Source organism: Chiloscyllium plagiosum, chromosome 5 (genome assembly GCF_004010195.1).
Source record: "Chiloscyllium plagiosum isolate BGI_BamShark_2017 chromosome 5, ASM401019v2, whole genome shotgun sequence".
Taxonomy (NCBI): Eukaryota; Metazoa; Chordata; class Chondrichthyes; order Orectolobiformes; family Hemiscylliidae; genus Chiloscyllium; species Chiloscyllium plagiosum.
Genome location: NC_057714.1, coordinates 18,734,915 through 18,757,387, shown reverse-complemented (window position 1 = coordinate 18,757,387; position 22,473 = coordinate 18,734,915). Strand labels below are relative to the sequence as shown.

Genomic DNA, 22,473 nt, shown 5'->3' with positions numbered 1-22,473 from the left:
CCCTCGTTGCATTAGAGCCAGTCTCAATACCAGAAACTTGGCTGTTTGTGCTACGTTCCCCTGAGAATCCATCACCCCCTACATTTTCCAAAACAGCACGCCTGTTTGAAATGGGTATATCCACAAAAGACTCCTGCTCTAGTTGCCTATCTCTCTTACCCTTCCTGGAGTTAACCCATCTATGTGACTGTATCTGAGACTTTCCCCCCTTTCTATAACTGCCATCCATCACATACTGTTGCTGTTGCAAATTCTTCATCGCTTCTATTTGCCTCTCCAACCGATCCACTTGATCTGATAAGATTCGCATCCAACAGCATTTACGGCAGATATAATCCGCAGTAACCCTTAAACTCTCTTTAAACTCCCACATCTGACAAGAAGTACATATCACTGTAAAGGCCATTTTTGCTCCTTCACAATCTACAGACCCAGAAAATAACAGTCTTATTCCTCTACAAAAACTGCCCCAGGTTAAATTAATAGCCATGGCTTATATTTAAAGTTTAATCATGAGACTTATCTCCAAAAACATATAATCAAGAAAGAATCCACTGTATCCACTACTGCAGCCTTTCTCTTGGACAGACTTAAAACAACAATTAACTTATTGGAATCTGTGCTGTGAACTTCACCCAACAGTTCCTCCAAGATTAGTTGTGAATTTCACTGTTCGTTAATTTTCCCAGATGCACTCCGATGTCCAGCAATACATGAATTCAAACAGCAAAGGCAGTAACTGTGCAGGTTTTCTCTCTCACTCCTCCTGCACTGTCCTCACCATGTGCCTCCTTTGTCTGCTCTTCTCCCTTTTAAACTGCTGTGAATTCTCCATCAACAACAAACTGGGAGATATCATTAATTATAAATTTAACTGGTTTAACTATTTAATTATTATAACTACAAGAGTAGTTCAAAACTGGGAACTCTGCAGCAAGTTAACTCACTCCTGTGTCGCCAAAGACTGCCTGTCATTCACACATACATCATACATCAGAGGGTTTGCCTGGATGAGTACAATTCCAACAAAACTCTCTGCACAAGAAATACAACATCAAAAAGGATAAGGAAGCTTGTTTGATTGGAACGCTAACCACCCTCAACATACACTCTCACCACCACAGTGTGCACTTGCAGTTTACAAGACACACTGAAGCAATTCACCACAGCTCCTTCAACAGCTCTTTCCAAACTCATGGCCTCCACTGAAGGACAAGGGCAGATGATGTATAGGAATACCCACCATGTGCAAGCTTTTCCTTTAAGTCACACAGCATCCAGACTTGAAAGCCATTACTTCACGGTCATTGAATCAGAATGCTGTAAGTGCACACTTTTCGGAAATGGACTGCTTAGAGTTCAAGAAGATCACCCACCGTTAGTGCTGATCTTGCTGGTGACCCTCAACATCCCACCACAAAAGAATAAGAAACAAGCTGATTTATTATCATTTGCTACCCTCCAATCTTCCAGGACCTCATCCATGGATCACGATGATGCACAAATATCAGCCAGGGCCCACATGATTTCTTTTCTAGCCTCTAGCAGTGTTCTTGGATATATCTTGGATTTATCCACCATCATACATTCTAATACTTCCAACACCTCCTCTACTGTGATAATAGATTGTCCCCAAGATATGACCACTAACTTCCCCAAAATCCCAACTCTTCATGTCTTCCTCCACGGTAAACAGAGGAGAAATATTCATTGAGGCCCTCACCCATCTCCTGCAGTTCTACACGTACATGTCCACTTTAGTTCTTGAAGGTCCTATTCTCACTCTAGTTAATCTTTTGTTCCTTTAGTATATTTAAAGAACCTCTTCACCCTAACCTTCCGAGCCATGGCTATCATGTGCCTCCTTTTCGCCATCCTGATTTCCTTCTTCAGTAAAGTTCTGTATCCCCTAAATACCTCCAATGATTCCCTTGATCCTAGCTGCCTGTATTTGAGCATGCCTTGTTCTTTATTCTGGTCAAAGCCTCAATATCTGTCATCATCCAAGGTTCTCCATTCCTGTCAACCTTGCCCTTCACCCTCACAGGAACATATAGACCTTGAACTCTAGCTACCTCACTTCCAAAGGCCTGCCATTGCTGAAAGCCCCTTTGCCTACAAACAAACCACTGCAACCTCCTGTATAATTTCCTCAAAATTCACCTTGGCCCAATTTACAACTTGAACCTGTGGACCAGTTTTGTCCCTCTCCATAACTATCTTAAAATTAATATAACTATGGTCACTGTGTGGTGGTGAGTGTTGTGCCCTTATTCAAGAAGGGCTGCAAAGGAAATCCTGGGAACTATAGACCAGTAAGCCTAACATCTGTGGTAAGTAAGTTACTTAAAATGATAAGACAAAAATGTGCATTTAGAAAGACAAGGTTTGATTAGGAGCAGTCAGCACAGCTTAATGTATGGGAGCCCATGCCTCACAAATTGTTATGAGTTCTTTGGTGAAGTGACAAGGAAGGTCGACGAGGGCAGGACAGTGGACATTTTCTACATGGATTTCAGTGAGGCCTTTGAAAAGGTTCCACGTGGTACGCTACTTTGGAAGGTTAGATTGCATGGAATCCAAAGGGTGCTGGCAAATTGGATACACAATTGGCTTTATGGGAAGAAGCAGAGGGTAATAGTGGAAGGAACCTTGTTGAACTGGAGGCCTATAACTCATGGCGTGCCTCAGGGCATATTACTGATTGTTATCTACATTAATGATTTGGATGAGAATCTACAAGGCATGCTTAGTACGTTTGCAGATGACGCTAAAATAGGTGGTATTGTGGACAGTGAGAAAGGTTGTCAGAAATTGCCTTGCAGGACCTTAAGCTGCAGAAGTGGGCCAAGAAATGGCAAATGGACAAGTGAGGTCTTGTATTTTGGAAAGTCAAATCAAGGTAGGAGTTTCATTATGAATGGTGGGGGCTTAAGGAGTGTAGTGGAACAGAGGGACCTTGGAGTTCAGGTGTGCAGTTCTCTGAAAGTGGAGTCACAGCTTGACAGCAAACGAAGGCGGCCTTTGGCACATTAGCCTTCAACAGTCAGTACATGGAGCATAGAAGATGGGACGTTATGTTGCAGTTGTACAAGATGTTGGTTAGGCCACACTGGAGTACTGTGTTCAGTTTTGGTCACCTTGCTATAGGAAGGATGTTATTAAACTGTAAAGAGTGCAGGAGAAATTTAAAGGATGGTGTCTGGACTCAATAGTCTGAGTTATAGGGAGAGGTTGGATAAGCTAGGACTTTTTCTTTCGAGCGCAGGAGACTGAGGGGGGATCATATAGAAGTATATAAGATCATGAGAGACATGGATAGGGTGAATGCACTCAGTCTTTTTCCCACAGTTGGGCAATCACAGACTGGGGGGGCATCAGTTTAAAGTTAGAAGAGAAAGAATAAAAGGGAACCTGAGGGGTAACCTTTTTAACATAGCGGACGGAGTGCACATGGAATGAGCTGCCAGTGGCAAGTTGTTGAAGCAGGTACATTACCAACAAGGTATTTAAACAAATACATGGATAGGTCAGGTTTACAAAGATATGGGCCAAGTGCAGGGAAATGGGGTCAGCGTAGGTAGACATTTTGATTGGCAGGGACCAGTTTGGGCCAATCGCCTATCTCCACGCTATAGGACTCTTTGAATCTACCACATGCACCAATGTGCTCTCCAACTGATATCTCTTCCACCCATCCAGTTTCATTCTTCTAAAACCAAGATCAGAACTGCACGCTTTCTTCTTGACCTTCCAGTAGTAACTTAATAGCTAAATATATTTCAAGAAAGTGGCTCCCTCCATATTTATCCATCACCAATAATACTAGGGTATTTGAACTCTATTATTACTACCCTACTGCCGGGTTGCTTTTTTTGCACTTTTCAAATATTTCCTCTTCTGGCTCACCCTCACTTAAAGAAGTGTGATTATCCCCTTTATTTTGTCTTCAGCCCAACTCACATACAGGTCACTCTGCTATAACATGCGTGTCGTCAACATAAATTTCCAATAAGGCAATTGACAAATTGGTTACACTGCTTCTAAAGTGCAGACTTTTAAAACATGTGTTGACTGTAACATGATCACATTTGCCAACACTGTAAGCGTTGTTTCTATAACGCAAGGTTGCACAAGAACGGAACTGTTGTGTTACAGAAGAACTGACTGTATCTTAGTTTGATTATTTTTCTACCATATTATGCCAGCTAAAAGTTATAATTGTTCCTTTAACTTGTATTATGATTTTTTAAAAAAACGCTCATCAGGTAAGTCAACCAGGAATGTTGAGCTGTCATGCCACTATGACTCTATGTCACAGAGATATACAGCATGGAAACAGATCCTTTGGTCCAACACATCAATGCTGACCAGATATCCCAAAATAATCTAGTCCCATTTGCCAGCAGTTGGTCCAAAATCCTCTAAATTCTTCCTATTCACCTAGATGCCTTTTAAATGTTGCATTGTACCAGCCTCCACCACTTCTGGCAGCTCTTCCATACACCCATTACCCTCTGCACGAAAAAGTTGCCCCTTAGTTCTCTTTTAAATTGTTCCCCTCTCCTTAAACATGCACTTTCTAGTTTTGGACTCCTCTACCTTGGGAAAAAGATCTTGGCTATTCAGCCTATCTGTGCCCCTCATAAACCTCTGTAAGGTCACTCCTCAGTCTCCAAAGCTCCTGGGAAAATAGCCTTCTGCCTATTCAGCTTCTCCCTTCTCGTTCAAACTCTCCAATCCCAGCAACAAGCCTTGAAAATCCCTTCTTCACCCTTTCAAGTTTAACAACATCTTTCCTACAGCAGGAGACTAGAACTGTACACAGTATTCCAAAAGTGGCCTAACCAACGTCCTGTACAACTGCAACGTGACATCCTAATTCCTGTACTCAATGCTCTGACCAATAACAGTAAGCATACCAAACGCCTTCTTTTCCAACCTGTCTACACTTTCAAGGAACTGTGAACCTGTACCCTAAGATCTGTTTGTTCGGCAACGCTCGGCTGGACCCTACCATTAAGTGTATAAGTCCTGACCTGATTCACTTTACTCAAATGCACATCTCTCATTTATCTAAATTAAACTCCATCTGCCACTTCTCGACCTATCTGATCAAGGCTCCAGTGTACTTGAGGTTTTCTTCACCGTCAACTACACCAACTTTGGTGTCATCTGCAAACTTACTAACCATTCCTCCTATATTCACATCCAAATCACTTTTAAAAATGATAAAAAGCAGTGAACCCAGCACCAATCCTTGCGGCACACCGCTGGTCACAGGCCTCCAGTCTGAAAAGCAACCCTTCACCACCACCCTCTGTCTCTTACCTTTGAGCCAATTTAATATCCAAGTGGCTAGCTCTCCCTGGATTTCATGTGATCTAACCTTGCTAAACAGCCTATCATGTGGAACCCTGTTGAATGCTTTGCTGAAGTCCATATAGGCAAAAGTGAGGACTGCAGATGCTGGAAACCAGAGTTTAGATCAGAGTGCGCTGGAAAAGCACAGGTTAGGCAGCATCCGAGGAGCAGGAAAATCGATGTTTCAGGCAAAAGCCCTTCATCAGGAGAGATCTCCACCCCGGAGGCTCCCTGCCTCTTTTCCTGTACAAGGCTTGTACAAAAGGATCCAGCCACTAAGACAAGATGGGGAGACATGCTTTCCAAACTGCTATCAGGCTTTAGGAATTCAAACTAAATGAGAGAGTGATAACTCGAAAAGTTGTAACAATCTGATTGCCAACCTTAATTGTTGGATTAAATCCTCCCCTTCTTTGATAACATTTACTGTCACTTGAAGAGTGGTCTGTTGCTGCTGACCAAAGCGTTTGATCAAATCCTGCACTGCCTCCACAGATTCAGCATACACATCATCCAAAAGTTCCTTCTGTAAATCCTCCAGCCATGTCCAGAGCTGCAAAAGATAAAAACACCACAATTAAAATGCTAACAATGTGGAAAATAATAGAGGCCATGATTGAGAATAGATTTGAGGGAAAGCTAAAATAAAAACAGAAAAAGCTGAAAATGCTCAGCAGGTCTGGCAGCAACTGTGGACGGAGAAACAGGGTAACGATTTGATTCCCAAAAAGTCTTTCATCTCAAGATGTTAAATCTGTTGATTGTTTCTCTCTGAACAATGTTATTATTTTTCTAAGCTGCTCCCTTTGTTATATCTCAACGCAATCTAACCATTACCATGAGTCTGAATTTTATTTGGTGAGTATATTGATTAAATAGCAGTAACAATGCAATTAAAAGTGCTGTAAAATGTTTATTACCAGGTTACATGGCAATAAGTTTCAAATGGAAAGACAGTGCTCATTGCACTTGGTTGCTGGAGAAGCAGAAAATACAACAGAAAAAGCCTGCTTTTAAAAAAAATCTAATTACTGGTCACTGGTCCACATGAAAGAATCCCAACCCTGTGTGGCAGGAACTTACTGCAGTTTGAGCTTCATAGAGGTACTTACAGCAGATTATCCTTTCCATTCAAAAGCAAAATACTATGAATGTTGGAAAACTGAAAATAAAACTACTCTGAAAAACTGTTACCTAAAATATAGGCTGGGAAAGTCATAGGATGGTGTCAACATGCAATATCACAGAATAGTGTAGAGCAGCTGAAACCCACCATTCTGGAAAGTTTCTGATAAAATACAATTCAGGGTTAGGAACAGGAGAAGCACATTTCTTAAATATCCTTGTAATTTCCTGCCAGCTGATAGCCAAAAGCCACATAATTCGTGATTGGGAGAAGGGCTATTGCACATCAAGATGCTAACTAGTCATCTAAGTAGATCTTTCAAGTGGGAAAGAGAGACATTTTGATGGCTTTAAAATGTACTAAAATTCAGAACCAGCTTCAGAAGAGGGGACAAATTTTATCCATATTTAATATTTTTATGCTTATTTTCATTGCTGAAACCTTATGGACACCTGCTGGGGTTCCACTGCCCAAGTAAGATTCCCTCCAAGACAACCACGTTGCACGAGTGGCCGTCTCCTGAATCTGCAGTACCAGCCTCCTGTCATTCAAGCTTAACAGCTTAGCATCCAGATTGTACTGGCTTCACCATTATTTTAGTCAGTAAGCCAGCTGGTTGCATTGTGGTAAGACACAGCCTTAAAGGTCAGTTGTACCCTCCAGCTGCCAGCCCTTTGTCATACCCTGACTGGAGTTAAAATTGAGTTGAATACATCCAAGGGATAACTAATAAGAATTGAAACTGGTCATCTTTGTCACATGTGTAGAGGAGAATTGAAATAACTGCACCGAGGCCGGTATTTTGTCACCAAGTTACCCTTTATTTATATTAGCAGAGTATATGGGCTCTGGCCAGTCAGCTCAGAGTAACTCCTTAGAATCGGAGTCACTCTGAATGCCCTGCTAATATCTGTCAGCTAGTGCTCCCTGATTGGATTGTTAACCTGGGCCAATCAAGGATCTCACAGTAGATGAGATCCACCTGACCCTTGTTCCAATAACTACAACTATATTCTTACAGTTGATTCTAATTCAGGGCTTATAATTGGAAGTTCATTTTGTAATATTAAAACTGAAGTAAACTATGACAGGCAAGCTGTAATCTCCCAAATGGTTTGCTCCATTGACTGGATGGATATTATGCAATGCAAAGTTGCACCAACAGCTTGAATTAAATTCCTGCCCTATTGAGGTTACCATGAAGGTCTCCCTTTCTCAACCTCTATCCTCACCTAAAGCATGGTGACCCTCAGGATAAACCACCACTAGTTATCTCTCTCTATTGAGACAGCAGTTCTATGGTCTGGTAAAACCATAAGGACAGAACCCCCCCCCCCCCCCCCGGTCCTCACCTTACACCCCATCAACCACCGTATACATCGCATCATCCTCCGCTATCTTCGCCACCTACAAACAGACCAGAGATATATTTCCCTCCCCATCCCTATCCTTATCCGTTTTCTGTAAAGACTTTCCCTCCTCAAATGCCTTGTCAGGTCCATGCCCCCTACCAATCCACCCTTCCCTCCCACCGCAGTAATTGCAAAACCTGCGCTCACACTTCCTCCCCCATCTCTGTCCTAGGCCCTAAAGGTGTGTTCCACATCCAAAGTTTCACCAGCACTTCCATACATGTCATCTACTGTATCCATTGCTCCCAATGCAATCATCTCTACATTGTATATTCTCCCCATGTCTGCCCAAACTCCACACAGACAGTCGCTCAAGGATGGAATCGAACCTGGGTCCCTGGCGCTGAGAGGCAGCAGTGCTAACCACTGAGCCACCGTACCACCCCTACTGTATTTCCTGTTTCTGATCACTGCCTGTAGTCTCTGTAGGATAGTTGGCAGCATTGCTCTTTTCAAAGGCCAGCAGTACTTTAATGGATAGTTGCATGTCGTAATATGACTGCTCTAGAATCTCGAAGTCAAAGGGTTGGTGAAAGTTCAATCATGGAGTACGTTCCGGACAGAGATTGCTAGATTTCTGGATACCAAGGGATATGGGGATAATTTGGGAGAATGATGTTGAGGTCGATAATCAGCCATGCTACAGAGTGTTGGAACAGGCTCGAGGGGTTGAATAAAGTATTCCTGCTTCCCATTTTCTTATGTATGCTGAGGAAATAAAACTAGCTGACTGGAGTTAAATGTCATACTGTAACCTGAACTAGTAGTATGAATAGGAAAAGGGAAGTAGGAACAGATGTCTAAACTATGTTACCAGTTATCAAAGGATATGCTTGCTGCATATGAGCTTTCTATCATTTATAGCTAAGGAGACCCAGGTTTGCTTTGATATCAACACTTCCCAATCTCTCACCATTCAAGAAATACTCTGCAGAGTAAACAGAATCATAGAATACCTACAGTGCAGAAAGTAACCATTCAGCCCATCGAATCTGCACTGACCCTCTGAAGAGCATCCCATCTTACTCCCTGTAACCCTGCATTTACCACGGCTAAACCACATAGCTAATACACCAAACCTATACAGCTTTGGACTGTGGGAGGAAACTGGAGCCACCTAGTGAAAACCCACTCAGATATGGGAGAACATGCAAACTCTGTACAGTTACCCAAGGTTGGAATCAAACCTGGGTCCCTAGCACAACACTAATCACTGTGCCGCCCCAAAGTATGAGGATAATTTTATACTTATTCACATTATATTACAACTGCCATATTTTGCGCACTCACACAACCTGTTCAATTCTCCTTCAAGCCTCTTCTCACTTTACATCTACCAGAAGCTCAAATAAAATACTATACAAAGGAATTCTTAATAAAAGTATTCAAAAAGTATCTTAAGGTAAAGTGTTTATATGCTGATTCCATATCTTGGCAGAAATTATGTGGAAGAATTAAAATGTTGCATCACAGAACATAACATGGCATAAAGTAATGTAGCTAGAATCCCATTTCATGGCCAACAATTCGTGAAATGAATTTGCCTCCAAGAATACATCCAAGATCTCCAAGAAATTTCTCCCAGATAGTGCATCTGAATAAATCTTTGCACCGACCATCGAGAAACTATCTAAGTAGTTGAAGTGAAACATTTTGCACCATGTAAGGCAGAAGTGTAATTACTTGTCCTGGCAAAGATTACCGCTTTCTTCAGACGAAGCACAACTCCAGCTGAAATAGAGCCAATGCCATAAAATCACTGAGCAGAGCAACAATCGAACTTTGATTCAAGCAGCTCTGAAAAGGACTGTAGCACTTCCAATATAATAAATACATGTTTCCTGAAATGCGCTGCCAGTGGGTAGTGGTAGAAGCAAACATGATAGCTAAGTTTAAGTGACATTCAGACAGACACATGACCATCAGAGAATAGAGGGATACGGACCATGTGCAGGCAGATGGAATTAGTTTAGATTAGCATGGTCAGCGCAGGCATGGTGGGCCAAAGGGCTTATTCCTGTATTGTATTTTTCTATGTTCTAGCAGCAATCAACATGAAGCCACAAAAAGACTTAATTCTACAAGCTTTTCATCTTTCAGACCCATATTCCTGCTCAACAGACTTTCAAGATCCTAGTTAACAAATTGGATGCAATTACTTGATCAACACCAGTGAAACAATAATACCATTTAAGACTGAAGCATATATTTCCACAGATAACTTCAATTATAAACATGATCACAGAAAGTTCTAATGCAAAAATGTTGACAGGACACATACACAAAAATGGGTTTTTGAACAAATTTAACAGATTACAATAGATTACGTAAAATGCAATCTCACCTCCTTGACATGGGTATGAAAAGAGACCGACATATCCAATAGGATCTTCCTCTGCTCCACTCTTCTCACAAAGTCCTGGATCCGATCTTCCAGTTGATGGGCTGCCTGATAAATCTCTTCAGGATCACACTCCCCTGTTTGAGCCAATTGCTCTGCAGCTTCCAGAAGTTTATCTGCATTGGTGTATGTGTTCTATAGAAGAAAGGAATGTATCTATTTCTTGGTATCATTCAAGTGAACTCTATAATTGAATATTACATAAAAGGCTGCAACCCTCAACAGCAGTTGGTGTTATAATCCAAATGTTAATGCTAACTGTTAGCTATTTGTTATAGAACTTGGAGAATACACACATGAAAATTTAAACAGTTTTTGTTTGAAAAAGAAGTCTGAGTTTTCACATCAAACACTGGAAGTTTTCTTCCCTGTTTAACCATGGACTTGCTATATTTTCCCAATGTACTTATGATCTGCCAAATGATGGCATCATGAACTAATTTAACTTATGCCACAAAAGGCAGGAAATGATTTGAAAACTGGCCTTAACCTGTAGAAAGTAGGGATGAGTGTGTAACTAAAACACAGATTCATTTATATGGGAGATTTTCTTGCTTTATTCTATCGCAAAATAGGCATCAACTTGTGGAAGTCAGTGCTGTGAATGGCATTAGCTAGCCGATCACCATGCAGAGACTCTTGGAGCAGCTGTGTCTGTGCAGTTTGGAGTGAGCAGTGCTGATAGGGTGGCCAAAAGTGTTGGGTGAAGGATAAGAAACAGCTCAGATCGCTGGTCTGAGTGATATTTTTCTAAAATCAGTGTATTTCATGACCTTTCCTGCTGAAAATGAACTTGGATACACCAGGCATGATTTCAGAGTTTTCAGATGGCAGAAAAGTGAATCATTCAGTTTTAAAGGTGGTGCAACAACAGGTAAAATTGGGGCCATATCTACAAACAATCTTTCATTGTGATGGGGATAAGTTATTTAAAATGTATATGAAAACTTTTGGTTTACTATTAGAAAGATAGAGTACAGAATTCATGAAGTTATGCAAATCACTGCTATAGCCTCATCAGGAGAACTTTGTCCACTTCTGGGCCTGAACTTTGAGAATGATCTCAAGTTCTTTGCAAAGGGTGCAGAATAAGATAACCAAAATGTGAGCAGGGATGACAGGCTTCAGTTTATGAGAAGCTGATTTTCACATTTGCAGCCCCTTTTAAAAATTAATTTCAACCAATTAACATTCCCCACTATTCTTTGGGTTTTGATTTGCCAATTTCAAGTTCATCTCCCTTCAGCAGGTCTGTTTTACAGGGAAAACATGTCAAAGCTGATTTCCAAAAACTGTGCAAAAAGCAAATGCAAATTAATTCTGCAGCCATTAGATAATGAATGGTTCAATGCACACATACTTCATATTGTGGTAATTTATTTTCCAAGCGTATGTACCGATTAGTATACTTTTTCTTCCATTTGTTTCTTCAGATACTCATGTCGCTGGCTGGGTCAGCATTTATTGCCCATCCCTAGATGCCTTTGAGAAGGTGGTGATGAGCTACCTCCTTGAACCGCTGTATAGTGGCTCAGTGGTTAGCACTGCTACCTCACGGTGCCAGGAACCCAGGTTCAATTCCACCCTCGGTTGATTGTATGGAGTTTGCACATTCTCCCTGTGGCTGTGTGTGGGTTTGCTCCCATAGTCCAAAGATGTGCAGGTTAGGTGAACTGACCATGCTAAATTTCCCACAGGATGTGCAGGCTAGATGGGTTAGCAATGGGAAATGCAGAATTACAGGAATAGGATAGTGGGGCGAGATTCTCTTTGGAGGATCAGTGTGGGTTCAATGGGCCAAATGGCCTGCTTCCACACTGTAGGAAGTCTATGGTTTATGAGTTCTATTCCCACGTTGCCTCCAAATTCCTTAAACTACATGTTTATACTGGCCGTGTCTCACTCAATGTGATTGCTCCTTCCTTGCTGAATTCAGCCAGCAATGCACAATACAGGGTACATCACAAACATATAGGTCTTTCTGCATCTTGTTTTAGAAAAATCAAACACTGATGCCTATATTATCCAAGCCTGCACAAGCAGGAGTATTTTAAAGATGGAAATGTGTTGCTGGAGAAGCGCAGCAGGTCAGGCAGCATCTAGGGAACAGGAGAATCGACGTTTCGGGCATTAGCCCTTCTTCAGGCTAATGCCCGAAACACATTTCCATCTCTGATCTCCAGCATCTGCAGACCTCATTTTCTCTTCAAGGAGTATTTTAAAATCAGGCTTTGTACCTGTGCAACTTCTTCAAAATCCTCATGCCGTTTCTGTAAAGCCCTGGCTCTGTGCAATGACTTCCCCACTCCAGTGTGTTTGCTGAGAAAGGCCTCTCCATGATTTTCAATCCAATCCAACACCTACAAAATTTAATTAAAAACACTGGGTAAAGAACACACTATCATACACCTTCAACAAATTAACAATCATAAGATTGAATTCTACTAATGACTAATATATTATCAGTTTCTAAGTCAAAAGCAATTATCAAATAAGATAAAGAACATTCTTTGCCACGTTAATCTGCTTCAATATTCATCAACCATAGCTGATATGTCTTGAGCTGTTGTAATGAAAAGACCAAAACAATTACAATGCAAAATATCTTGCACTAATAGGGCCAAATTTAATTCTGCAGCAATGATCCTCTCAGTTGAGGAAGAAATCCAAAAGAAATACCTCCATAAGGCCATAATCTGGTTGGTATCAGGGCACCTGCCCATTTTAGAGTAAAGATTCCACTTCTGTAAGCAGCGAGGCAGTTAGATGGCCACTGCTAGGACTGTAAGCAGCAACAATCCGCAACAGGGACTAAGCCGCAGAATGAAGCTGAATAGGGGACAAGTCGGGCAGGCCACAGCCAGGGGACAGATGTTTCTTGTGAGAGCAGGAGAGGTCATGCTTGATGGTAACAGTGCGAAAGTGAGAATCATAGAGATCACTTTTGCTGCTGGGGATGAGAGGGGCCGTGAGTTACAGGTATCCTAAGGACTAGCCCATTTCAAACACAACCTCTCCCTTCTGCAAGCCCACAGGAAGATTGCCTGCTTTTACTGGTTGAAGACAAAAGCATAAGACACAGCAGCAAGAGTGGACTTTGCACCTGCTCCACCACTTAATTTGATTAGTCCAAGCTTGGGCTTCATCTCTGCGTTCCTGCCCTCTTCCTTTAACCCATGATTCCAAGACAGAAAAACTCTGTACATCCAGACTTAAAATTGTTTAAAAATGATGCATCCACAACTCTCAGGGGTAGAGAATACCTGAGAGTCACAATCTTTTAAATGAAGTAATTCCTACTCAGTCGGTCTTAAATGATTAACCCCTTTATACTAAGACTGGACCCCATTTTTTAGATTCCCAACCAATGGAAACAATCTCTCAGCATCTGCTTCTTCAAAGTCTTGTGTGTCTCAACATGATTCCCTTTCCTTCATCTAAACTCCAGGGAATCTAGATTCAATCCTCAAATATCAATTTAGCAAACATTTGCACTACCTCCATTCATGCATATCCTTTCAGAAATGCAGTGGCAAAAGATGCACACATTCTTCAAATATATTTAAACCAAAACCCTGTACAATTTTAGCAAGACCTGTTATTACTGAACTTCAACACCCTTGCAATAAAGGTCAACATGTAATTTGCCTTCTTAATTCCCTGCTGCATTTGTATGATGACTGTTCTTCATAGGAGTCTAACCAAGTCTCATGGAGCATCAACTTACAAGTTTCACATATTTTAAAACATATTTTGTTTTACTAATCTGAAATGAATATGTCCTAACTTCTCTACATTATATTGCACTTAATCTGTCATCTTGTCTCTCACTTGCTTATTCTGATGTTATCTCCCTGTACCCTTTGGGCCTTCCCCTCAGCTTAGTTTTGTAGCTAAGAGCTGTAGTAAATCTACCAAGCATGATTCTCTTTTCATAAAGGCATGTTGACTTTACTTGATTTTACACAAACACGGAAAATGATGGAGAAACTCAGGTGGTCAACTGTCGAGAGAGAAATGGAGCCAATGTTTCAAGTCTGATATAATCTTGTTCAGAGTGTTTCTTGAGTTCTGAAGAGTGTATTGGACTTAAAACATTAACATTGTTACTCTCTCCACAGATGCTTCCAGACCTGATGAGCTTCTCCACCAGTTTGCTTGGTTCAGATTTCCAGCATCTGCTGTATTTTGCTTTCATTTGACCACTTGATTTTATCATGTATTTCTAAATGCTCTGCTATTACATCATGTATCTGAATCATGTAGTGCATGCAGAGTTCAGCCTGGTTAGCATCACAGAATATGAGTCCCCAGATTGGGGCTGCTGATTTGATCCATTCAGGAAGACCTGGCTGACAGAGAAAAAGAGAAGTGTCAGACACTCTGACACTCGGAGCTGGACGAGTGTCAAGGTCTCCACGTGTAAGAAAAGACTGACTTAGTAATAGCATACCAGCCTTTGTGGAATTCTTTCAGTGGCGATGAGAGTAAACTACATTGCTGAAGAAACTCACTCACAACAGTTGTCTTTGAGTTGGGGTAAAGCATTTCTGGCATCATGCTGTTATTTGGAATGCTTGACTTATTTGACCCTGCTGAAGACTGGGCCCAGTACGTGGAAAGAATGCATTATTTATTCTGGGCAAATGACATCAGGACAGATGAAAAGCAACGAGTAATTCTCTTGACAGCTATTGGACCTGCACTTTTTTTGGTTATGAAGAGCCTAACTTTTCATAAGGCACCAGATACCAAATTCTTTCAAGAGTTGACGGATTTAGTTAAGGAATATTACAATCCAAGCCCCTTCTAATTCTGAGATGCTTGGTTTTACTCAACAACCCGAGAACTGGCTATCGAGATTTTTGACTAGGTTAAGATGGCCAGCAGAGTGACGTGACTTTAGTTTAACCTCTAATAAGATAGTAAGAGATCGGCTGGAATATGGGATTAATGACATGACCATTTGACTAGCTGAAGCCAAACTGGACTTGAAACAGGCACCTCCAACTGGCTATATCTTTGGAAAATGCAGCAAGTGCAGTATAAGAGTTGCAGGGTATTCCAACAGTCGTGGACACTCTCACCAGTCCAAGTGCGCTTGGGGAACACCATTTGAGTGAAGGCATAGCCTCACAAAGGACAATTCCCCCTGAATACAGGGACTCTACGTCAGCTCACAGCAAAACTCCAAAATAAAGCCATGCCTCGCCCAAACAGTTAAAGTTTTCTCAAGGATCCAGGCCAGCAAGCCATTGTAGTTGCTGTTGGTGTGCAATGTCAAGAAAGCAAAGGCGTTGCACTGGACCTAAATTGAGTAAGAGGACTCAATAGCCAGTATCCAAGAGAATGCACCCCTGAAAAGTCCATCTACATCTGGTTTGAAACACTGAAATTGCTTAGCAACATCCGAATCAGAACCACCAATCAAAATAAATGTCTGGTTAAAAGGTTACTTGCTTTTAATTAAGGTCGAAACCAGCACGGCCATTTCAGTGATTGTAAAACTAGTCTTTAACAAAATTCGGTCTGGACTCCAACTCTTAAGATTGCGTAAGGCCTTGGCTAGACTGAGAACCTGTACAGGGAAACTTTTACAGATTAAGGGTACAACTTTGGTTCCAGTCTCTTATGAGAACCAGCTGGTTGAGTAACTAGTGACTGTATTAAAAGGCTTGGGTAAAGGCAGAAATCAGAAGATTTTTGTTTGTGGATAAGGATCCGGTTCTGTCCTTCAGGAAGCTGGACATGAGTCATGCAGCACCTCGGCTCAGTGGTTAGCACTGCTGCCTCTCAGAGCCAGAGACCTGTCTTCAACTCCAGCTTGGGTTGCTGTCTGTGTGGAGTTTTTACATTCTCCCAGTGTTTGCATGGGCTTCTTCTCCAGTTTCCTCCCACAGTCCAAAGATCTGCAGGTTAGGTGAACTGGCCATGGTAAGTTGCCCCATCGTGTCCACAGATGTACAGGCTCAATGGACTGGCCATGGGAAATGCAGGGTTACAGTGATAGGTCAGTCTCAGTGGGATTCTCTTCGGAGAGTCGGTGAGGACTCGCTGGGTGAAATGGCCTGCTTTCACACTGTAAAGATTCTATTTCTCAGGAGCAATGTTGAAATCCTCAGTGATGCATACTTGCAATTGTACTAAGGTGAGGATTCCCAGAAGTATGCTACAATTAATATCCATATGGGTTTATAGCAATGTATGAGATTGCCATTTGGGTTATTGTCAGTCTGTGCAATTTTTTAGTGGATGACGGAGAACATTTTGCAAGGTCTACTCCAGGTCACCAATCATCTAGATGTTATGCTTATAAGCAATAGAGAGCACTTAGTGAACTTGGGCATAATCTTTAGATGGTTCTCCTAGGTGGGCATACGCCAAAGGGAAAAATGTGTGTTTCAGGCACTCCTCGGTGATCAAAGGTGCCCTGGCTCCCCTATGTCCGACCTAGAGCTAAGGGCTTTCTTTGGGCTGGTGAATTGCTATGGAAATGGAATAACTGTACAGAGGCTGGTATCTGGTCACAAGGTCACCCTTTAGTTACATGTGCATGGTGTACTGGCTGTTGCCAGTCAGCTCGGAGTCAGTCCCTGATTCTAGATGGAGGGGGAGAACATATGGTTTCTGACAGGCCAGGTATGTTTTGTTCCTGCCCCGTTTGCAAGATAGGCAGCTTTCAGGTGATCCACGTTGTTCACGCTTCACCAACCCAAATTTTGTACATCACAAGACCTGACCTCATGTTAATCTCACCTCGTACTCACGCAGGGCCATTTCCGTGGTTCTGGTACCAAACTGCGTCCCATTTAAACTGTCTCTCTCACTTAGCGGAGGCATTTGACCGGCACCGACATTCCTGCTGCCATTTCACACTCCCACGAAGTCCAAGACTTTAGGAAATACTTGAATTCTCTGCTGGTAAATGACGCTAGGGCTCCCTGATTGGCCCAGGCTAACAAACCCAATCAACAATCTCATAGTCAATAAGATCCGCCACTGGAAATTTAATAAATAATCTGGCCTCCATCCTGGCACCTTTGTATCAACTCCTAAAAATGCCTTGGAAATGGTCACGTAGCCAAGCCAGGGAAGTGAAGAAATTGCTATCATCCTCTAGGTACACTATGATCTCTCGCGAGATCTAGTATTGATATGTGACATCTCCTTGCATAACATCTGGGTAGTATTAACTCATAGGTGGCCCAATGAAGAGTAATGCATAATAGCTTATGCATCCAGGACTTCGGCGAAAGCAGAGCATAATTAGGCACAGACAAGAAGAAAGGTTTGGCCGTCATATTTGGAGTAAGTTCCACCAATACCTTTATTGACATAAATTTGTAATAATAACTGACCATAAATCCCTACTAGGTCTACTTAAAGAGGCCAAGACAATGCCACCCATTGCTTCAGGCTGAATTCAACAGTAGGCTCTAATACTAAGTGCGTATAATTACAAGTTGGAACACTGTGTGGGAGGCCAAGTAGCAACTGCGGATGCACTAAGCTGCCTCCAACTAGCAGATACACCACTGATGGTACTGCCACTGGAACACTCCGTAATGGCTTTAAATTTTCTGCACACACTTCCAGTCATACCTGATAAATTTCAGACTTTGGTCACAGAAAGATCCTGTCCTGGCAAAACTGAAACAGCTGGCGGTGATGGGAGAAACCAAAGGGCCATCACAACTAGAACTGTGGCCATTTTGGACCTGAAGAGATCAGATCACACTCGAGAATGGCATATTGTTATGGGGAACAAGATTGATTGTCCCGAGCACAGGTTGCCGCCAGATACTGGCTGAACACCACCAGAGTCATCCAGGGTCTCCAAAATGAAGATGTTGGTGAGAAGTTATGTATGATGGCCAGGTTTGGATGCAGACATAGCCGCGTTGGTGGGTAGTGCCTAGAATGCCAATACGGCCAAACATTACAGCCAGCAGCTTCACCACATTTGTGGCAATGATTGGGTAAACCCTGGAATCAGTTACACATCAACTATGCAGAGCTTTTCATAGGCTTAATATGTTCTTACTCATTATAGAAGCCCATTCAAAGTGATTGAACCTGCAGAGAGTTAATTTGTCAAACACGGGATGACAACAGAAAAACTGCACTGATCTTTTGCAATACATGGATTCCTGAAAGTATTGGTTACAGATAATGGACCATCATTTACCAGCAGGAATTTGAGTATTTCCTGAAGTTGAATGGGTTTAGACAGATAATGACAGCTCCATAACATCAATCATCCAATGGCCAGGCAGAAAAAGCAGTCGAAGCTTTGAACGTAGGGTTCAAGAAACAGTCTAAAGGTTTGCTAGATACCAAACTGTCCTGGTTCCTATTTGATTATAGGATCATACATCATGCAACCCGAGGGATAACTCCAACAGAGTTGCTAACAGAGAGAAGATGCCATGCCAGGTTAAATCTGATCTTCCTGGACCTGGAAGAGAGCGGGGGTGAGAAGCATGAAACATTATGAACATCTGAAGATGCTGAAGGATGCCCATGCTCAACTCATCGATTGCCAATTCTAACGTGCCACAGTGAAAAACCACAAACACTTCCTCAGAAGACAGACATAGGACACAACCAATAGATTACCCTTCATTGTCCAGTACTTCCCTGGAGGGGAGAAACTACGCCATATTCTTTCAACATGTCATCAATGATGACGAGCATCTCGCCAAAATCATCCCACTGCCTCCACTTCTCACCTTCAAACAACCACCAAACCTTAAACAGGCCATAACTCGCAGCAAATTACCCAGCCTCAGGACAATAGCAATCACAACGCCACACAACCCATCTATGGCAACCTCTGCCGGACATGCCAGATCATCAACATGGATACTACCATCACAAGTGGGAACACCACCCATGTACATGGCAGGTACTTGTGTGACTCAACCAATGTCATGCACCTCATACACTGGAGGCAAAGACACCCCAAGGCATAGTGTGTTGGCAAGACCATGTCGACGCTATGACAACGGGTGAATGGACACCATGTAACAATCGCCAGATGGGAATGTTCCCTTCCATTAGGGAAGCACTTCAGGAGTCAAGGACATTCAGCCTCCAGTCTCCAGCACTGTCTTATTTTTCATTTTTGTGATTATCTCTCTGCTTCAATTTTTAAGATCATAGGTCATCCCTTCACTTGCTTTTCAGCTGTTGACATTTTACTCATACCATGTGACACTTTTGATCACCTGCAGAGACTTGTTATTCAGCCTGTCAACACCCCACTCATATCATTTGTACTATCTTTTGATCTCTCTATGTATAAATTCTGTGCCTGTGTTCTTCCCTTCATTTTACCTGATGAAGGAGCAATGCTCTGAAAGCTGGTCATTTCAAATGTTGGACTATAACCTGGTGTCATATGATTTCTGACCCTTCATCCAAGTCATTACCATAGATTTTAAATTGTTTATACCCCAGCACTGATCACTGTGGCACTTTCCCTTTGCATGTAGAAAATAAAATTTATGAGAAACACTGATTCCCACATAGGCACTTTGTACAACAACTCATAGTCCAGAAAAGCATTAACCCCCAGAAAGCTCCAGTGATGAAAATTATCAAGTTACAACCCCTTATAAATGCAACATTTGTAATCTGTTTGATACAGATGTACGGCACGGTGGCACAGTGGTTAGCACTGCTGCCTCACAGCGCCAGAGACCCGGGTTCAATTCCCGCCTCAGGCGACTGACTGTGTGGAGTTTGCACATTCTCCCCGTGTCTGCGTGGGTTTCCTCCGGGTGCTCCGGTTTCCTCCCACACTCCAAAAATGTGCAGGTCAGGTGAATTGGCCATGCTAAATTGCCCGTAGTGTTAGATGTACGGGAATGGGTCTGGGTGGGTGCGCTTCGGCGGGCGGTGTGGACTTGTTGGGCCAAAGGACCTGTTTCCACACTGTAAAGTAATCTAATCTAATCTACATTTCAAAATGCTTGAATGGTACTTGCCCCTGGTTTGAACTAGAAAGACTGGCAGCATAAAAACTTTTTATTGTGCTAACACTGTAGTGTCTATTTAGCTTTATTCTTATTAGATTTTGTTTTAATAGTGATTTGATATCAGTGAGTGACTTGCTAAGCAATTTTAGAATGTAGTTAAGAGTCAATGACATTGGTATGGGTCTGGTACAAAGTAGAGGCCAGACTGGGTTAGAAAGACAGATTTCCTTCCTCAAAAGCTTTTTAATGACAATCCCATTATTTCATAGTCATTAACATGGAGACTAGCTTTCAATTCTGATTTATTTAATGAAGCAAATTATATTCCTCTAATACCATACTGGAATTTGAACTCATGTGATTGGACAATTAGTTTAGGGCTCAAGATTTACAAGGAGAAAATGAGGACTGCAGCTGCTGGAAATCAAAGTTGAAAGTGTGGTGCTGAAAAAGCACAGCAGGTCAGGCAGCATCCAAGAAGCAGGAGAATCGCTGTTTTGGGCATAAGCCCTTCATCAGGCTTTAAATCAGTATTTGCTCTTATTTTAACATAACATAGGTGTAGCAGCTTTCTACAAAAAGGAAGGAAACATTCAGACATAGAACTCCTTTAAAATTCCAACAGTCCTAAAACAACACGAATACATAAAACTTCTTGGTAATTGTCTGACTGTTGACTTTCCTTCAGAAACTACTGAAAATGAAATTAAAAACTGCAGCAGAGTTGGATGAAAAGTCAATTATAAACATTTCATTGCTTTCAATTTACATTAACAGCAAAACTTTAAACCAACCTGGTGCACATCCTGTTGAAAAACACAAAGTTGAAGTCGCTGGTGAAGTCGAACCTTTCGGTGCTGCCAGATGTTCTCAAGCTGTCTTTGATGATGGAGGACTTCATGAATAATGTCCAAGACATGATGAACAGCTTTTGAATAATTGGCTGTTGCCATCAGTGAGTCTGCACTGCCAGGAGTCAGAGGTCGCTGGAGTTTATCTAACAGAGCTTTCCCATCTTGACTCACCTACAGAAGTTGGATATGAAATTCAAAACAAAATTTAAGTAGATATATTTTTCAAAAAATATTAATAATTTGCTTGAAGTGAAAAGGAGCAGTGACATCATTCTCATCTACTAAACGTAACAATGAGTGTTAGCTCAAAATATTTTTGATTGCAACAGTCACGTGCTCAGTCGATAGCACTCTCACCTGAGTCAGAGGATTATGGGTTCAAATCCCATTCCAACAACAGAGGACAAAGACCAAAGCTGATAACCTAGTGCAGTACTGAAGGAGCACTGCATTACCAGGAGTTTACTTTTTAGATGAGAAATGAGATACTGCCCTCTCAAATGAATGTAAAAGATCCCTTGGGTTATTCTGAAAAAGTGAAGTTGAGTTATCCTTGGTTATCTGGTAAAGATACACCTCTCTATCAATATCATTAACACATTTGCAGTTAGAAGCTGTTCATGAGTGGTCAATACATATTCTGGATTACAACAGTGACTAAAGTGGCTTTAAAATGATTAGGAACACTTCATAATCTTACACATCCTGCAAGGCATGATATAAATGGAAATCATTTTTGGAGGCTATCATAGCTAAGTTTAATCTATAACACACACATTCCAGCAGAAGACACTGCCCATGCTCTTGACCATTTTTTTTTCAACAGATCAAGCACACTGATCTTGGTCAAGATTGACTGACCCGACAGAGTTCAGGAATCCAATTTTGGATTTGCTGCTTTGCAAACAAAACAATTATATTTTCTGCAAAATTTCAAATATGCCCTGATCTTGCTTAATGTATTACTTTGAAGATGTATAAGTGAAGTTGTAAACTGTTAAGCAGTTCAATTATGATGAAGATCAACTCAAAAAAAAGGATCTCAAGTCAAAAAGTAAGGTTAAAGCTTGATCAGAGTTAGATTTTAAATTAGGCCTTAGAGCAGCAGAGTTTAGATCAGAGTGGTGCTGGAAAAGCACAGCCAATCAGGCAGCATCCGAGGAGCAGGAAACTCGACGTTTCAGGCAAAAGCCCTTCATCAGGAAGACTCTTGATGAAGGGCTTTTGCCCAAAATGTCGATTTTCCTGCTCCTCGGACGCTGCCTGACCTGCTGTGCTTTTCCAGCACCACTCTGATCTAAACTCTGGTTTCCAGTATCTGCAATCCTTGTTT

At 41.8% G+C, this 22,473-nt stretch overlaps 1 protein-coding gene across 1 annotated transcript in view; it reads right to left on the bottom strand.

The window, feature by feature from the left end:
* LOC122550233 (triple functional domain protein-like) overlaps positions 1–22,473 on the bottom strand; it is a 561,659-nt gene that overhangs the window by 272,435 nt on the left and 266,751 nt on the right. The window contains exons 9-12 of the mRNA XM_043690993.1: positions 21,081–21,311; positions 12,541–12,663; positions 10,247–10,438; positions 5,748–5,917 (exon numbers count right to left, since the gene is read on the bottom strand). Of these exons, the coding sequence (XP_043546928.1) occupies positions 5,748–5,917; positions 10,247–10,438; positions 12,541–12,663; positions 21,081–21,311 (716 nt within the window). The remainder of the gene's footprint in view (positions 1–5,747; positions 5,918–10,246; positions 10,439–12,540; positions 12,664–21,080; positions 21,312–22,473) is intronic.